Source organism: Diadema setosum, chromosome 18, assembly GCF_964275005.1.
Source record: "Diadema setosum chromosome 18, eeDiaSeto1, whole genome shotgun sequence".
In the NCBI taxonomy this organism is placed as follows: domain Eukaryota; kingdom Metazoa; phylum Echinodermata; class Echinoidea; order Diadematoida; family Diadematidae; genus Diadema; species Diadema setosum.
Window position 1 is genome coordinate 15,034,373 of NC_092702.1, and position 18,388 is coordinate 15,052,760.

General features: G+C 37.8%; 1 protein-coding gene across 1 annotated transcript in view; it reads right to left on the minus strand.

Moving 5' to 3' along the window:
- Positions 1 to 17,194, minus strand: part of LOC140241660 (major vault protein-like) — a 47,861-nt gene extending 30,667 nt beyond the window's left edge. Inside the window, exons 1-8 of the mRNA XM_072321403.1 lie at positions 17,093 to 17,194; positions 14,865 to 14,998; positions 12,293 to 12,356; positions 10,347 to 10,413; positions 6,244 to 6,392; positions 3,361 to 3,452; positions 2,416 to 2,485; positions 1,585 to 1,746 (exon numbers count right to left, since the gene is read on the minus strand). Coding sequence (XP_072177504.1) covers positions 1,585 to 1,746; positions 2,416 to 2,485; positions 3,361 to 3,452; positions 6,244 to 6,392; positions 10,347 to 10,413; positions 12,293 to 12,356; positions 14,865 to 14,998; positions 17,093 to 17,146 — 792 coding nt within the window. The 5' untranslated portion in view covers positions 17,147 to 17,194. The remainder of the gene's footprint in view (positions 1 to 1,584; positions 1,747 to 2,415; positions 2,486 to 3,360; positions 3,453 to 6,243; positions 6,393 to 10,346; positions 10,414 to 12,292; positions 12,357 to 14,864; positions 14,999 to 17,092) is intronic.
- Between the last annotated feature and the right edge of the window lie 1,194 nt (positions 17,195 to 18,388).

Genomic DNA, 18,388 nt, shown 5'->3' on the forward strand with positions numbered 1-18,388 from the left:
TACATCAAACTTACAAAGCAAGCTTCGGACTGGTGTGTTTTGACCTCCGTCCATCCAGTACACGTACATTTCAGCTCGCTGCCCGCCTTCGCTTTTCTGTACATGTGTATAATAATGGCGAGCTAGATCGCTACAACACATGTACAGTGCAGTGATTGCGGCAAATAAACAACCAAGCCGTGATGACTGAATGATTGGAGGACTTTTCATTGACGTTCCCACTAGTGGGTAATCATTTCCCATGGTTATGGATATGTATTTATACAGAACGCCGTACGTGTCCAAGAATTCTATGAATGTTCAAGAAAGTGCTAGCTTTTAATCCACATATTTTGTGTTCGAAGAGAGGTGACAGAAGAAGAACCCGGTTGCGATTACTCTACATCACTGCGAGAATGCAGGGAGAGCTAGAGGGTCGCGCCGAGGGGTAGCGTGGTTGTGTATTCATGTACATGTACAGTACGTCAGTATGCATGTATGTGTGTGTGTGTGTGTGTGTGTGTGTGCACTACATGTACATGTGGTATGCCGTTAGTGTATGGTGAGTGCTCATCGCGAAATCGGGCACCCCGCTTAAAGGGGCCGTGTTTGCTACTCCCAACATGTCCCGATTATGCGATGAATACTGTACTTCCAATATGATTAAAATACATTGCATCAAATTTCCTTCCAAATTGCTTACCTTCAGACATTTCAACATCCCGAAACATCCCCAAATGTAACAATGAAAAGGTTGCAGTATACACATTACTACATGTGGTACTACAATGGGCTACATCAGTACATGTGTATGTATATGTACATGTATAAAGCATTGAGTCTCCCGTATCCGGCCAAATCCCTTATCCGGACGAGCCCCGGTCCCGACTTGTCCGGATACGAGAGGTTCAACTGTAGCTGTAAATGGGCGATGTACAGGTATCATTACCAATACCGTAAAACTCAATGTACTAGTATCAATCTGGCCATAGACAACAGCTGTAAAATACCTGGTAGGACCCTACGTCACCATGATGTGAACGATATGTCAAGCATGCATGCATATAGCATTTGCTATGCTTCATGCACCGTACTAGCCTTTTGCAAAGGCAGAGGCTCTCGCAATGGACTCGCACACACACAGCGATCGAATCGGAGCGAGCTCGCCCGTCGCGCGCTGCATGTGCAAGTCCATTGCTCTCTGTGTGTGTGTGCTGAAATTACAGCGAGCTGCCTTTTTCAAAAGGCTAGCACTATACAAGAGACACATGTGTTATTGGTAATCCCTCCGGGCCAAACAACAGTGAGTGTAAGTACCGTATACAAGTTTCGCATATTGCGTCTTTCATTTTTTGGCCGAATACCGCGAAAAGAAAGTTTAAAAGGAAATGAAAAAATACAGCAAATACATGCTGCATTCTAGGGAAATTTTGAGCCGAAATAATATGTATGACACACACAATATTTGTGTGGAAATTTGCATTTTTTTTTTTCAATTCTAGGTCCGAAAGTAGGGGTGCATCTTATACATGGACTTTACGGTACTTGACAGCCCTTCAGGGCCAGAGACAAGAAAGTGATAGAAGGAAGGAAATCATTTCCTACCTCTCCAATCTCCATGATGTAGGCCTCTGAATCGAGGCCAGTAACCAGCCACTCGTCCCCAGCCACCCGCTGCTTCCCCAGGGCGTCAGTGCAGTTCTGCAGGGCCCGCAGGTGCAGTCCAGTATAGGGGGTCAGCTGGTAGGGCTCCACAACGCCATCAACCTGTGAAGCCAGATAAGCACATGTGCCCCATTCATATTCCATATTAAACATAAAACCTACCTGTAGTTCTCAGAAGGGCTCAAAATGCATCTTCCACCATTTTGAATTTGTTTGCAAGACATCAAAAGGGTCTAAAAACAGAATTTTTCAGGCTGACGCAATTTGCTAAGATTATAATTTGTTTTGGAGTATTTTAAGATTTAAAAAGTGTACAAAATTTAGAATGCAGTAAACAACTTTTATTCCTGGTAATGTCAGGGTAATGCGATGGTAAGAATTTGGCAAGAGTTACCGCAACAACGTCCGAGCAGTATTTTGCAGGGACCATTTTAACAGGCAGAGTAAAAACAAAAGTTACCTTGACGCTACCCAGACATTGTTGTAGTAACAAGGCTCAGCTAAAATGGGGCTTCAGGGATGCAAGAACAAGCTGAAGTGGTGAACTCCAAAGGACTGCAACCTCATGAGAAAGGTTGGGTTTTCTCTTCCTTGTTGGTTTGAACTTGTGAATGTTTTGTTGTTTTCCACGTTTGAAACAAGCCTAACTCTATGTGTACCAATTGGTATAGAAAACCCCATAGCACTGTGCACACTGTCTACCAAAAAGTTCATGGCACAGAAAGGGATGAGCCAAACAAACATCATGTGAAGAGAGGTTTGCACACTCACGTCCTCATACACCCCAGGCAGGTATGCCCCTTGTTCCTTCACAAGCCACTGCTCTCCTGCAACTCTCTGCCTGAGAATGACACAGAAAGCAGAAACACTCATATAAAGGTATTTTGTTTTTTCACTTCTTCAACACAGTGCATGTACGGTATCTACACATCAAAAATGCCATCTCTCTGATTGTTTTGTTTTTTCATTTGTTTGTTTTGGGGGTGTGGTTATTGTTTTCCCATGCAAAGGTATCAAAATCAGTAAAGGCAACATCATTTGACTGTAGCAAGTAAGGCTCACTGCTGTTCATGACTAAGATATTAGAATGAAATAAAATGTGAATTATTTGCCACATTTCATTTCCCCAAAAAACACAAACACTGTAAACAAAGCTGGCTATAAACAGATGAGCATAGAGTTTAGAATTTGGTTCTGAAGTTGAGTCATGGTCAAGTGTACAGGAGATTAACATGTTTGACCCTTTTAGTGTTCAAGTGCCAATTGGGACAGGCAACCCCATAGCATTCTACACACGGCCAAAAGACCCTGGCTTAGAACAGGTTAAGACACAACATGGTCAGTCAACATCACCACGGATATGCTATGTGAAAGCCAAAATTGTTTACATTAATGTGAAAACATTCTTTTGTATCAAATTTTTACAGCCGGTACTCAAGATGTACCAAGTGTCAAATATTTTTGAACCAAAAAACAACATTTCTTATTTTTCTGGCAAATGACAACTCTTCCCATTTTCTTGATCAGCTCTGATATTTGTGACTCTGTCCAGATAATGTGGTGATTGCCGGGGCAATATCTGCTCCTGTTCATTTCCACCAAACGTTTACTTGCAATAACTTAGTATTAAATTGAAGAAAAAAAAATACAACAAACAAACCAAGCTATGAACACAGATGAGAAACAATAGAAAAAGAATGCTTCTTCATGACTTACTTGCCATATTTGTCCATTAGGTCACGGAGGGCCGTCAGACGTAGCGCTGCCCCCTTTGTCAGCACTGAAGCATCAATTATGGCCACCATCATCTGTGAAAATTATGCAAGTTATATATAAACACCTCGTAGATTATTCCAGTCACTTGACATGACAGTTGGTCACTGAAAACAAAACATGTTTCCATATGATGTGTCACAAATTCATTTCTACCAAGTTGGAATTTAGCAATCAGATCCTCAGCAAGTCCTTACAACACAGAACCACCCCCATGTATCTATATGTTGGTGTTTATCATGATACCAAAATAATAACCATATATAAAATGTAACACATTAACACCAGTTTTGCTTTGAGGTTCAGCATTAAATAACATTCTCACAAGGCATGGTGTTCACCAACTGTAAAGCATGAAATTTTCGTAGCATGAAAATTTTAGTGAACTGGAGCTGATGGCCTTTTTTCACTGCATGAAATTTTCACAAATTCCCGCTGGCATTCAATGTACATAGCGTGGACAAGAACTATCGTGTGCATTCTAATTTTGCAAATCTTGGCTCTCACAAAATTTGTGAAATTCAAATGCATGTGAACATACATTGTAATCTGGTTTTACAGTATCCTGAATCCACCAAAAAACAAGTGATTCTTCACTACACATTACAAGTTCTTGCAAAGTTAGACATACTGTAGTTATGGGTAAACTTGGCCAAACGGGTAAACTCGGCCACTTGTAATGCGCATACTGGGGGCCGAGTTTACCCGCTAGGCCAAGTTTACCCATAACTATGGTACTTTGTACAGAAGAAACACAAACACCATGAAAGCTTTTACTCTACTTACTGATTATTTCTTGAAGTAAAGCATTTCTTTTTTCAATTTCCATGCAGTATTTGACAGCCTGATTCATGTTGTCTGCTTGGCTTAATCACATGCATGTGTCTGCGTATCCAGTCAAGTGTGTTGGTATGTCAGAAGAAGCCATACTGCAATATCTATCAAAATTTTCATGACTCAGGTGACATCCAAGGACTACAGTAACCTCAAAATCAATATCTGTTTTTAGGGGATAGATCTAAACAATCTTACAAACAATAAAACAATCTTTCAAAAGAGCATGTGTCCCTGCAGATGTTTGGAAAGAATGTACAAAAACATTGTACATTCAGGTCGTTAGGTGAGATATATTTGGAAAATAAAATTGCTACATTTTGCATATTCCTTTGTTTTAAGTTGAATAACATGTAAAGTATTGATTTGCTATTGGGGTGTGTACCACCTGGCAGAAAGATATTTACAGCATGCACCTGTTGCTTGGCATGCAAGTAGCTTTGAGAAATGTACCAGAAAAACATGTGATTGTTTTGAGCCAAGTTTACTATGAGAGTTTAAAAAACAAACAAACAAGAAAACAAAATACTCCCTCCTGATATTTACAAGGAGCACCTGTGATTGGTATGAGACAAGTTTGCATTTAAATGATATCATGAGTTTGACTACAAACAAGGCAAACACAAAGCGATGTCTTGCCTGATCACAGTTTGTGATTACAGTGTTTTTCGATGTAAGTTCCTTGATCTTTTGACCTTTGACCTTGTCTGAATTCATGCCACTATTGGAACTTGATCAGCATCTTTCATAGGTGATGTATCTACAGGGTGAGTTTTGTGGTTACAACTCAGGTATGTGGAAAGTTACTGAGAGCACACCACAATATCTGGTGCTTATCAGGGAAAGTTTTTTTTTACATTGCGACCTTTGTCCTTGTCCAACTTTACCCATATTCAAACTTGACCAGCATTTTGAGATTATGTACATGTGGTGTGAGTTTGGTGGTCATAGGTCAAAGCTGTGGAAAGTTATAAATAGTAAACCTAATTGTTGACAACACCAACAACCATAACGGTAATGATGGAAAAGTGAGTCTCATTTCCACTATGCAGGAGAGAGAGAGAGAGAGAGAGATCTGGGTGTCTCGCACTCACCGGAGTATCACAAGTTCACCTTCCATGCATTCTTGCAGACTTATTACCACAGAACATAGCAAACTTGGGGGGGGGGGGGGGGAGGTTGGAGGGTCGGGGTCGGGGGATGTTGTCCATTTGTATAATCGATCACACTGGTAAAAATATGTGCCAAGTACACTGCATTTAGAAAATTTGACAAAAAACAAAAACAGATCAAAATGTAGAAACTGGCATCCTGGATCTACCATAAATAACCTTGAAAGTAAATTCACTAACTGATATATTCACTCAGAGCATTTCTTTTTTCTTTTTATAGATTCTCGAATGTGCAGTTTTGGTGCCTTTTTTTTTTTTTTAGATATTGTCACCTTTGGAATTACACCTGCCAAGTTTGTTGACAATAACCATGCATTTTCGAGAAGAAGATAATGTGAAAATTAGGCCCCAATCTTGTCCTTCTCCCTTCACTGCCATGAACAGACTTAGGCTAAAACTTCGGTCACAAATCTACTCACGCATTGCAGTTACATAATGTACTGAACATATCACTTCTGATTCTAAAGAAGAAGACTCAGTAAGATTCCTTATTAACTTGAGGGCTTTGCCTTCCCCTTCCCCATGGGGCATTGTGCCCATGGGGCCCCCAAGTGGGGAATTGTGTCCATTTGTACAAACATACTTTCTACACTGTCAAGTATAGTGACAATCCGGAATGGGGGCATGGTGCCCATTTGAACAAATTGAGATCCTATCCCCTTTGGGATAATACCTGCTAAGTTTGGTGAAAACATGTCTCAGGATTTTCAAGAAGGTGAAAATGCAACAAGTTAACGTGCAACGCACAACAGACGCCAAACATTTGAGCCTTTGGCTAGGTTGAGCTAAGAAATGGCAAATGTAATGTTCCAAAACTTACCGCCTCTGGACATGGTTTGTAAGTTAGTGGTCCATTGTACTGCCACATGTCCCCAGCGATCCTGTTCACTCCGTCAGGCGATGTGTGGTCCATGACCGCCTTCAGACGAACAGCCTGGTTCGCTTTCACAACAGGCAATGGTCTCATTGCTGGTTGAAAGAAGATAAAATAGGAGTGTTTCAAGAAGTAGTATACACTTTAAACTGATATTCGGACTGCAGGGCTAGTCTAACATTGGGAATATACATTCTTCCACTGCTTTGTTGATACAACGTCATCTTCCATGATGTGAAACTGCCTGTAATATGTAGGAGGTTCCAACACAGAATTATGCAGTGCACTGATATGAACTTCAAAAAAAACACACAAAAAAAAACCCACTATTATTACACAAATACATATGACATTATATTTTCAAGACAGCTGGCTGCAAACCATATGACATATTACATTACACTTTTCAAGTTACAAATACAACAATATTTCGTCTAACCACTGTTTTGAGGTTTGCTCAATACCTGGGTTCTTTATATTCTACAGGTATTGCCACATTCTAGAATGGTCAGCATACTAAACAAGGAAAGAAAGAAAAAAGATTGGTACAAAATGAATAGTATATTCCATCCATTTTGAGGTAACTTGGGCATGATTCACTGTTATCAAATTCTGGACTTCTGAAGTATATTAAGTATTATAAAGTATGGCTCGTAACTTAGTCTTATTCTTACCAGAATTAAAACAAAACAAAACAAAACAAAAAACACACTCTGCAACTGTGATTCATCTGGTCAAATTCAATTCTAGTTGGTACACAGGAATGTAACAGTTAAAGTTGTAAAGCATGAACACAAAATAATTGGCAGCATCCCTCATTTCTTGTTATTCAATGTTGCCATCAAAAAAATTGTCGGAAATTATGGCAGTTTGCATGAGTGCATGTCTATTTCAAGCGTAGTGTTTGTTGCATTCACTTCCTGTATCTTAGGTCATCTAGTACATCCTTTTTTTCCAGACAGTTGACATGGAAACATTGAGATTGACAACACACAGCAGTCAACTTCAAGGCAGGGAAAGAGAGCCTAGTCTTCACTCCAGTCTCATCATACTGTTGTGCAAAAGAAACACAGCAGACATATGAATTACTATGATAAAGAACCCCCTGTCATTACTGCATGTTGTTTGATTTTGTTTTGTTTTGTTGTAGTTGTTGTTGGGTTTTTGTTTTGTTTTTGTTTTTGTTTTGTTTTTTTTTTTGGGGGGGGGGAGCGGCTGAAAGTCAGACTACTCAAGATAAGAAGAGGTCACTCACCTTTGAGATACTGCCTCTTACCAAACTCCCCTGATAAGTCCAATAGGCAGCACACAGAAGGATGGGGAAAGAAAGTATAATGGAATAAGATCATAAACAATGTGGTAATAGAATATGGGGTGGGGGTGGAGAAGTGTCAGAATAGAATAATTCATACACAGTATGTACTATGTCCATCAACTATCACTGGAAGAGAGATAGAATGAATACATCACAAATATGAAGAGATGTACGGGTAAGATTGGCAGTCTAATTACTTTGACATAAGTTTGACCCCTTCAATACAGCCAATGAAATATCTACTGATTAGACTAAGTTTGTTTGTTTTTTTTCTTTGCATATGATATTCACTCATTTATTTCATTTACATTGAATTAATGATATAGTCGTATGCACCAATATATACAAAACTACATCAAATGCTGCTCTTTGATAACTAAATGTACCCAGGACACAATAGATGGTGCCATGTAGCAGGCCTTTAATTTCTCCTTCAGAGCCACTATGCTAGACAGCATTCCCCAGGATGTCCATCATAGTGAAACAGGATATATCAATTATTTCACTATTGGAAAAAAAAGAGAAGATTTTCATGCACAAAAAAGAGAGGACTCTACAGGTATGATAACACACAGCAGTCAAAGCACAAATCCATGAGTCATTACCCTTAAAGGGGCATCGCAGACATTTTAAATAATTTACATCATGCAGTACATTAATTGATAGTGACATGTATAGATTTGTGGAATACATTGTGGCCTTTGGGGAGGTAAACTAATACAGTTTTACTCTGAAAAACCCAAAACACGATACACCGAACAAGGATGGCATAGGAGGCTTACATATTCCACAAATGTAGCGATTTAATCCATTACGACACCACTTGCGCAACCAGTTCACCTATTTAGAATTTATGCATGCTTTCATCTCTTGTTCTGCTTCCTTGAACAGACAATCATGCATCCTTACATGAAACTGCTATGTCATCACCATTGTTCATTTTGATTTCAGAATTTTGAAAACATTCTTATTCCTCATCCAATCATAAAAAATTCTAACACTCTGTACTCAGTCTAACCAATTTATATGTTCAAATGCAAAAAGTCTAAATGTGACCACGCTCACAAAACCAACAAAAAGTTGCACGCACTGGTTTTGTGAGAGGACTCAAAATAGGTGAGATGAGTCATCCTAGTCAATCTTAAGTTTTTTTTTTGAAATATCTTTTAAAAGAGCAATTCTTCGTTTATATTATTCTAAAGTTTGGGATCATAAATTGAACAGAAAATTAGGTTTTCAGCAGTTTTTGTATATCTCTTTCTTGTAGAATAGTGTGATTAGGTTCCTTTTCACTTTTTTTAAAAAACCCTTTACACACTCTTCACTTTCAAATCTTATACGATTTAAAAGGGTAATGCTTCCTTCATTTTTGCTATGCAGTTTTACATCCTTTTTTTTTTTTTTGTCCCATTCACTGCACAGAGCACCGCTCAGTAAGATTACATGTAAGTGCTTGAATAGAACCTATACTTCACAGCTTTTCTCAGTACACAGTTTTCCAGAAAGTGTGCTTTCTTTCCAACATTTACATAGGTTAGGAGAGTCCATTTGAATTGAGTAAAATACATCATTTTAAAACTTTAAGTCCTGTTCTTTAAGAATCTGCTCTTTGCTGAGAATCCATGTTTTTCCAATCCATTTTTGTTGGTTTTGTGATGCAGGGTCACAAATATCCACTGGAGGTCTCCTTTATAATACATGTATTAATCCAAAGTTAATCTCCCCAACTCACAGAATGGAGTTAATCATTCACTATCTGGGGTGAGGTGACATAAGAGCGACTCATCACTGAGTCAGTCCGACAGCAGTGGGTCCATAAACAACTCTATTACACAGCATCTATTTGATCATAGACTATCTCGAGGATCAGCTGCAGCAATAATGTTGGTGGAAGTTGTACATGTAGTGTATGTGGTACTTTTAATGATAACACTACTTTCATAATTTTCATTAATAATGATAATGATGATGATGATGATAATGATATTAATAATAATGATAATAATGATAATAATAATAATAATAATAATAATAATAATAATAATAATAACAATAATAATGATAATAATGATAATAATAATATCAATAATAATAATAATGATAATAATAATAATAATAATGTACACTTCTATGCGCAACAATACATCAAAAAGATGCTCATGCTGTTTTTAGGCTTTCAGGTAAAGAAAAGGAGGAAGAAGACGAAGAAAGAAGAATGTAACATCTTCCCCCTTTTTTTCTACAACATACTAAACAGATATGGTTTTAATAGATGCTTATTATTCCACTGAAGATGACTGGTGAACAGTGACAGGGATACATATCAAGATTAACATTATTTTTGATACCCTCCTTGGTGTTAATAGCTCCAAATATAGTGTTATTCTATTTATTAACATTATCAGCCCTTTTATCATTAGTAGTAGTTGTAGTAGTAGTAGTAGTATCTTTATAATCATTATCAATGCTAAACATATGAATAATAATGGTGAAAGTAATTGATCATTATATCATTATGATTATCTATTAATTAGCTATCTCAATTTCTTGTTAAGCTATTGAAAACATTTAATTCACAGGTAAATCTCGGTATTATTCTTTAAGAAATAATCCACTTGTCATTAGAAACTCATATACATTGTAGTCCTACAAATTTCCTCTGGAGTACAGGGCTTGGTACAGGTAGAGGGTAAAGAGAAAATGGAAGCGCCTTTACATAACAAAATCATCATACCATTTTCCGAGGCCATGAAAAGTGGAGCTCCTTCCAAGGTTTCCCCAGGGTACAGGGGAAACGGCTCCTAGAAATAGAAAAGATAGACCAAAATACATAGAGCAGTAAACTAGAAATGTCGCTATGGCGACTGATGCCTCCGCCATAATGCATGATTCTCCCAATAGGCTATGTGTGATCCATGACAGTTTCACATAACTGGCAAAATATTGAAAAGACATGTTTGTCAGAAATGTCTTGAACTGGGTTTGCTATAATTTTCTAAGAGTGCAGGTACACATATTTGGGGAATTTTGGGGAAGTTTATGCATTGAGTAATTTCCAAGGTATGAAGAAAGAGTGTGATGATGGTACAAAATAGATTTTTTTTGTGTGTGTGTGTGTGTGTTTTTTTTTTTTTTTTTTTTTTTTTGGGGGGGGGGGCATTGAAACCTTGTCTTTGACCCTTAACCTTTGACCTTCTGGCTGGAAATTTCCCAGAGAATCTCCATTAGGTAATGCATGTATTAAGTTTTGAAACTAATAATACAAGCATTGCATATACTAGTATATGAGGGAAATAGTAAAATTTTGAGGAGTTGACCTTGACCTTTGACCCCTGACTATTGACCCATGACCCCTAAATTCCCTAGATAATCCCTGCCAGACAGTACATGCATATGTACCAAATTCCACGAAGATACATTGAACCATTTGCAAGAAAAGTGATATTGCAACATTTTCACCTAACCTTTGACCTTTTGACCTTTGACCTTATGACATGAAACTCTCTCTGGAGAATCTTTGCGCAGTAGTACATGTCCACACCAAGTTTCAAGAAAATACCTTTGGGCATTGCATAGATATGGGGGAAATTGCAACATTTGTAGCATTTGACCTTGACCTTTTGACCTTTGACCTCTTGCCAATGTCACTAAAATCTACTCAACTAATTGTCCCATCATACATCATCCTCGGACCAAGTTTGGTGAAAGCTGCTTCATCCAGTTTTGAGTTATCACGTAAACAGATAAATTTTAGGATTTGACCTTGATCTTTGACCTTTGACCTCTGTCCGATTTCACTGAAAAACTAATCAAGTAATTGTCTCATCATACATCATCCTCCAACAAAGTTTGGTGAAATTTGCTCCATCCAGTCTTGAGTTATCGCGTAAACGGATACAATTTCATGATTTGACCTTGACCTTTGACCTTTGACCTTTGACCTTTAGCCGATTTCACCCAAAATCTAATCAAATAATTGCCTTATCATACTTCATACTTGGACCAAGTTTGGTAAAATTCCAGTAAATATTACTGAAGTTATCGCGTAAACGAAAGCGGACGGACGTACGGACGTACGTACAGACGTACGTACGGACGGACAGACAACCCGAAAACATAATGCCTCCAGCACCACTTCGTGGCGGAGGCATAAAAATAGAAAGGAAGAATACAAACACATACACATCATATGACTGATTTCACCTGAAGTATGACTCAAGTAACATAGATCTGTGAATAGCTTTTTATGACTTTTATCCATCAGCCATACCACCATCACTTTCATAGTCAAAGTTAAAAGTTGAAAGTTCAAAATTATTTTCATTTCAATCAAATCAATAGTCGCACACAGACACATATTGACTTTCAGCACACCTTATTTTGTTTAGTTCTGGCATTCTACTGAATGAATCATTTAACGATAACTGCCGCTCTACACAAGTTGCATAGTCCTTTGTCAACACCCACGTGTATGCATCATTATGTGGAAAATGATCTACTGTACATACATGTTGGGTATCACCAAGAAGAATCCCACCTTCTTTGCTTTATCAGAAGATCAACATGCAGACACACACACACACACATACGCAAACAAACAAAACATTAAAAAATACATTGCTTCTGAGGCATGATAAAATCTCACCTGATATGATAAAACCTCACATGATAAAGTCTCACCTGGTGGAATCGGATCTCCTTGTGGCCATACCTGAGCTCACAAACTTCTCCTTCCTTGTATTTTCTGGGGGGAACAAACATTCAGGTTTATCGTTATACACTGAACGGATTCACAAAAATATCAAAACTGATGGTACATAATGGTACATGTATTATGTACTGGTGAAAGTCCATAATATGAGGCTTAGGGAAACAGAGTGTGGTGAAACTATGTTTTGCAAAGATTGATTTGGCCCAACTCTGATATGTCTGGGAATCCCTGAAACAAATTGTGTACAGCTTTATACATTAGTACACACACAGCCAAAGAATCCCAATGAGAGCTGAACATTAATGATGAGCACGCGCTTCAGTACACATATTTGCCAATGTGCAATTATTTTTTTTCTTTTTATTGTACTGACATGAACCTTACAATGTAGATTTAGATTCAATTCATTTCCATCAACAAAAAGTAATACATAATCATACAAATAAAAGCATTTGTCAATTCATGTTATTGAGCAATTAAAAAAAAAGGAATACAAATTGAGAAATATAGTACATAATATACAGATAAATATGTATAGTGCACATCTACAGGGAAAACAATGCACACTTTGCAATAGTAACCAAGAATAAATAAAGTCAAGGGAAAGAATTCTACCAGTCCTGCAGTAGTTGTACTTTCGAATGTGCCCTGGTGGGCAGCAAATGAAAATCATTTTAATCAGGCCAAGTTTCCCAAAACAAGCTGGTAGTCTCCCATCCTCCAGTCCCTTTTTAAGAATAACAATAACTTTTTAAGAATAACAAAAACCAATGAACACTGGATTCCAAGTGCACTGGAATGTATGTAGCAGGGACAGGTGAAAAGAAATAGCATGTTTTACAATGTTTCATGAAACATTGGAGTCAACGCCAGTCTGATGAAGCCTACAGACTGTAGGCGAAAGCTCATGCAATGTAAATAGTTTTCTTTGGTTGTGTACAAACGAAATTTTGCCTTAATTAGTTTTATGAAACCATCTAAAAATTTGAAACATCAGTTGACAGACCAGGGCCCTGCTTCATACCTGTAAAGCCGTTCGTAAAGTTACGAACAACTTACGAGCGACTGGTCATCAGTGATGTGCTATACTTATCAGAATTTCAATAATTCAGCACAAAAACTGATCACCAGTCGCTCGTAAGTTGTAGATTATCAGCCTGGATCTGCTCTAACTTTAAGGATCTACAATCTATTCAGTAGCTGTCTCAGAAATCCCACCAATGAATGATTCTGGTAACAGGAAGGAAATAGCCACCACTCACCAGAGATGTGTTGTGACCATGAACACAGGATATACCAAGCATTTGTTTCTATTAGTTATCTCTCTCTCTCTCTCTCTCTCTCTTGACAGTAGTTGTGTAGTCACTTTCATTGTATATGTGCAAAACAGGCAGATGTAAACTACACAATGATATGATTATAAAAACCAGCAAAACCATTGTCAGAGGAAAAGTAAATTAATACACAATATGGATGACTGACAATTGTTTTTTCATTTATTAAAGTTCATTTTTACTTCCCATTTATGAGATGAAACCAGGTCTTTAATATGCCTACACTTGTATGTCACATTAAATTACTGACGTTTTTTTTTTCTTTTTTTTTTAAATAGAAACAAATCAGTGTTAGCTTAATAACCTCATACACATACACTGTGCTTACATCATAGTTGTACACATACATCTACAAACACTACTTGGGTACATGTACTGCTCACTGTATGTTGTATTGAGAGTAAATTTTGCTAATGAAGGAAACCTCTTTCTGTTTTGTTTTGAGGGGTTTTTTTGCCTTTTTTTTTTGTAGTAGAATTTATTATTAACATTAACAAGCTGCCAAAAGCTGCTCTTTTATATCATAATAGCCTGTGATATGTCATCAGAGATCTATATAGTTACCCCATATTTAGTAACCATTGAAAATCTATAAAATACACATTAAAAATTGTTGTTGTTTTTTACTGCAAAAGACAAAACAAAAATATTTCCTGATACCCTTTCATACAGTAAACTCAATAATGCAGATCATGCCCACATTATTTGTCATAAAAGCAGACTGGGGCCAGAGTAATGCACCATTTTGACACTGCAATCATCTGCATAAAATGAATAGGACTTTTGATAATGGAGTGTGAATGCAATTCCAAAATAACAAAATATGGTCATTTACAAGGTGTGGTCAAAAGGACACCCCCTCCCTCCCAATGCACCATTTATCAGAGGGGCGAGTGCAGTAACCATGGCATATTATCCATGGATCTTTTCCAGGCTTTTTCACAACAGTGTTCATAAAACACACACATACACTTCAGAGTTTGTAAACGCAATTCTTACAGGAAAATATTATTGCATTGCCCACATCACTCTCATGCAGATAATTACAATGAGTGATACATAAATTTGTGAAAGGGATATTAGTCTGGAAATTTAGCAGTGATTCTATTATGCTATCTCATTGATCAGCATTTCAAAAAGTAAACAATGTACAACTTGTTATCTGTGATGAAATATGAGTATATTGACATGCTATGAGAGGCTTTACTTGATGGGATCTGCAATGACACAGTATGAGCCAGGGGGAACCACAATGCAGGGTAAGGGGCCCACTATCTTCTTCTGGTGTGTCTGAAGCATCAGCCGCTTCGGGCCCATTACCAGGTGAGTGATGTTGGTGGTCTGTAGAACAAGGACAAACACAAAAGAGGGTATGACTCAACCTTCAAGTACACACAGTCAGAAGAAAATAATTATTGTTACATAGCAACAAGAAAAATACCACAGAAAAAAAAAAGTGGCTCTTGCGCTGCCACACACACTGTAACTACTTGTTGTACAAACATGTATTATTTCATACGATCGTTCAATGTGTGTTACTTTCTTGCTTCGCCATGCTTTCCAATTATATTCACATTTTGTAAAATATCTCAGTACAATGCTTGATACAGGTCTACAACTTGCAATGGCATTGGTAGCATCTGAACAGTTATCACAAGTCTTCTCCTTATACACACACCTTATCATCTATTTTAATCGTATATAATCAATTATCTCATCAATAGTTCTAGAACATTTGTAAAGTCTACTTTGTTGTATCTCAGGATCACAGACAGACAAACACTATCATTAATGGAAATACAGATATCTTCCCATTAACTTCTACATACATTTGTACAGTTTGTATTTATAAATCAGTAATACTATACAGTATTAAAATGCACTGTTTTCTTGTTTTTGTTTTCATTTCATAGTTAGCTGTAAAAAGAAAATAAAAAAAGACAGTGAAACTCCTGCATTTAGTAAATGGATTCTCCATCATTCAGAGTAATAAGAAGCTGCCATACCATTTCAAAATCTTATGGAGAACACAGAACAGCACTTGTGCAGCATTCAACAATACCAGAACAGATTCAGAGCTATGACAATTCATCAGCCTTGACTTATTTCAGCCGAACATGCTCTAGTCCACTTAACCTTAGAGTGATGAGTGAGTAGCAATTGTGCATTGACAGTATATGCCCCAAGCAATAGTCAGGCAATACACACACATTATTTACAGCCGAAGTATAAAGATCAGAAGATTATGACATTATGCCATATTTATGGGGAGAAGAGGCATGTAATAAAACTCTTTTCTGTAAACTGAGATAACCTGAAGTGTCCTTTGCGTGTTATCCTGCATCACAAAACCAACAAAAAGTCACCAGACATGGCGTTTTAGTTAAGGGCAGAGCAGACTCTAAGCTTTAAAATGATGTACAGTACATAACTCAATACAAATGGACTCTCCAAGCCTATCTACATGTAAATATTGGAAAGAAAGCACACTGTCAGGAAAAGTGTGAACTGAGAAAAGAAGCTCTGAAATATAGGGTCTATTCAAGAGCTTACTGGTAATCTTTAGCAAGCCATGCTACATTGTAGCTGTGCAATGAATAGGACAAAGACAGAAAGTACTAGAGCAACAACAACAAAGGGATTATCAGATTAAGCTCAAATTGAGCGTTCTACAGTGTATATTAACACATTCTGTCCATGATTAATGCTAACTCTCAAAGCAGTAGCATTATCTTTTAAAAAGTTATTAGAGTTGAAAGTGAAGAGTATATATATGTTTATCGCGCACTTGTAACAAAGGTTCGCGCACTAACTAAGGCACTAAGCAAGCATTCGCGCACTCAGTACGACACGCCCGGCATTGGCATGCCATTGGCTAAAACAACCATGTATCAGTTTTTCATTCCGTGCGTGGAAGGGGGTGGGGGAGGGGGGGGGGTTGGTGGAGACACCGCGAAATGGCGCTGCTCATGCCAAAAATACACATAGCGCGTCACAGAATCGGTCAATAGACCTTTTTTAGTCAGATACTGACGTAGTGAGTAGCAGCGACGAATCCAGTCAGAGGGGGGAGCACCGGGCGCGCGCCCCCTCCTTATTTCTTGTTAAGACAAAAGAAATAAAAAGAAAAATGAAATGAAATTCGGAAGTAGCGCCAGAAATACCGTTTGCGCCCCCCCCCCCCCCCCTTACATAATTCCTGGATCCGCCCCTGGATAGGACTCCAATTAGGAAGGAGAACAGTGACTGAATTGGTCGCAGAGCCAGAGCTACAGACCCAACACAGATGCCTAGGCGTAGGACTACAATGTAGAATTTGCACAGCCAATTCGTCAACAACGCAAACATGTCAATCGAAAGACTCGTGGCGTCATTTTCTTCGTTATTTGTGTGACTTGAGGTATAAAGCTGATAATGGCATAGGCATACACTTACAACATCAAGTATGTGGACGAACTGGGAAGGTCCAATTCCAATAAGATCGCTCATGATGAGATGTTCGTGTGGATTTCAGCTTGTATGTCAACAATGTCAATAATAACACTATAACACACCGACTACTACACTGTACTGTAACACTGGAATTCGACCCACCGGCGAAGCAACGAGTAGTACTTGTATAAACATAATACACAACCACACCATAGAACCAGACGTCAACTTCCTATGCCTAGGAACCTGACCCCGGGGGGGGGGGGGGGGGGGGGGGGAGGGTGTGTTTCACGAACTTAAAATTTAAAGGGAACCCAAACCCAAAGAGAAATGTGGATTGAGTGATTATTTGTTGTCTGTGTGCAAAACAACTCAAAAGTTGCGTGAACGGATTTGAAACTTACAGAAAAAGTTGAGAATGACACAAGAAACAAATGATTCAATTTTTAGTAGTGATCCGGGAATTTTTATGGTATCTTCAAGGATTTTCGATATTTTGGCAGGTAAGGAGTCAATGAACTTTGGAATTCAAGCTGCGCGTACTTGCCCTAGCGAAGGGTTTTTTTTTTTTTCTTTCTTTTTTTTTAATAAAAAGTTACCTGTGGTGACGGTACTCAAACATCCCAAGAAGTGAAAGCATTCGTGAAAATTGCTCTCTCGGCCAGTTTGGTAATGAATTTCATTATTCATTCGATGTCCACTTTTTCATAATCCTCGCAAACAAGCGCTTAAAAAATATTTCTGGAAACACCGAAACGTACATAAATAGATTTACTTTTTAATGACAGTAGGCCTATCACCAGAGAGACATTAACTAGTGAAGATAGCGAAATTCTGCAAAGAAATTGTTCAACATTATACAATTCAATTCATTTCAATTCAATTCAATTCAATTCATTCATTTTCATTCCTTTTTTTCCAACAAAACATAACACAGAATAAATCAGGAATTATATCGTAGGCATATACATTAAACTGTTTTAGGATAAATGATTTCGATAAGTTAGAGCCTAGGGCTATATCAAAACATTATCATAAATACAGTCCAATGATTTTCTTTTTTGTGTGTGTAAATATGATAATTGAAGATGATTTAGTTGGTAGCCCTATAGAATGATAATTGTATCATCTATGAGTTCGTGTTTTAGTGCTCACAGGCGGTGCCTGTAACGTTTCTGTACATATTATGTTTGTGTATGTTATCATATTTTGTATGATAATAATGTTGTTTTGGTACTCGCATAAATGGGGTGATTGATGCCATGAACTTCCAACTTTCAGCTTTTGCAAGGGCAAGGC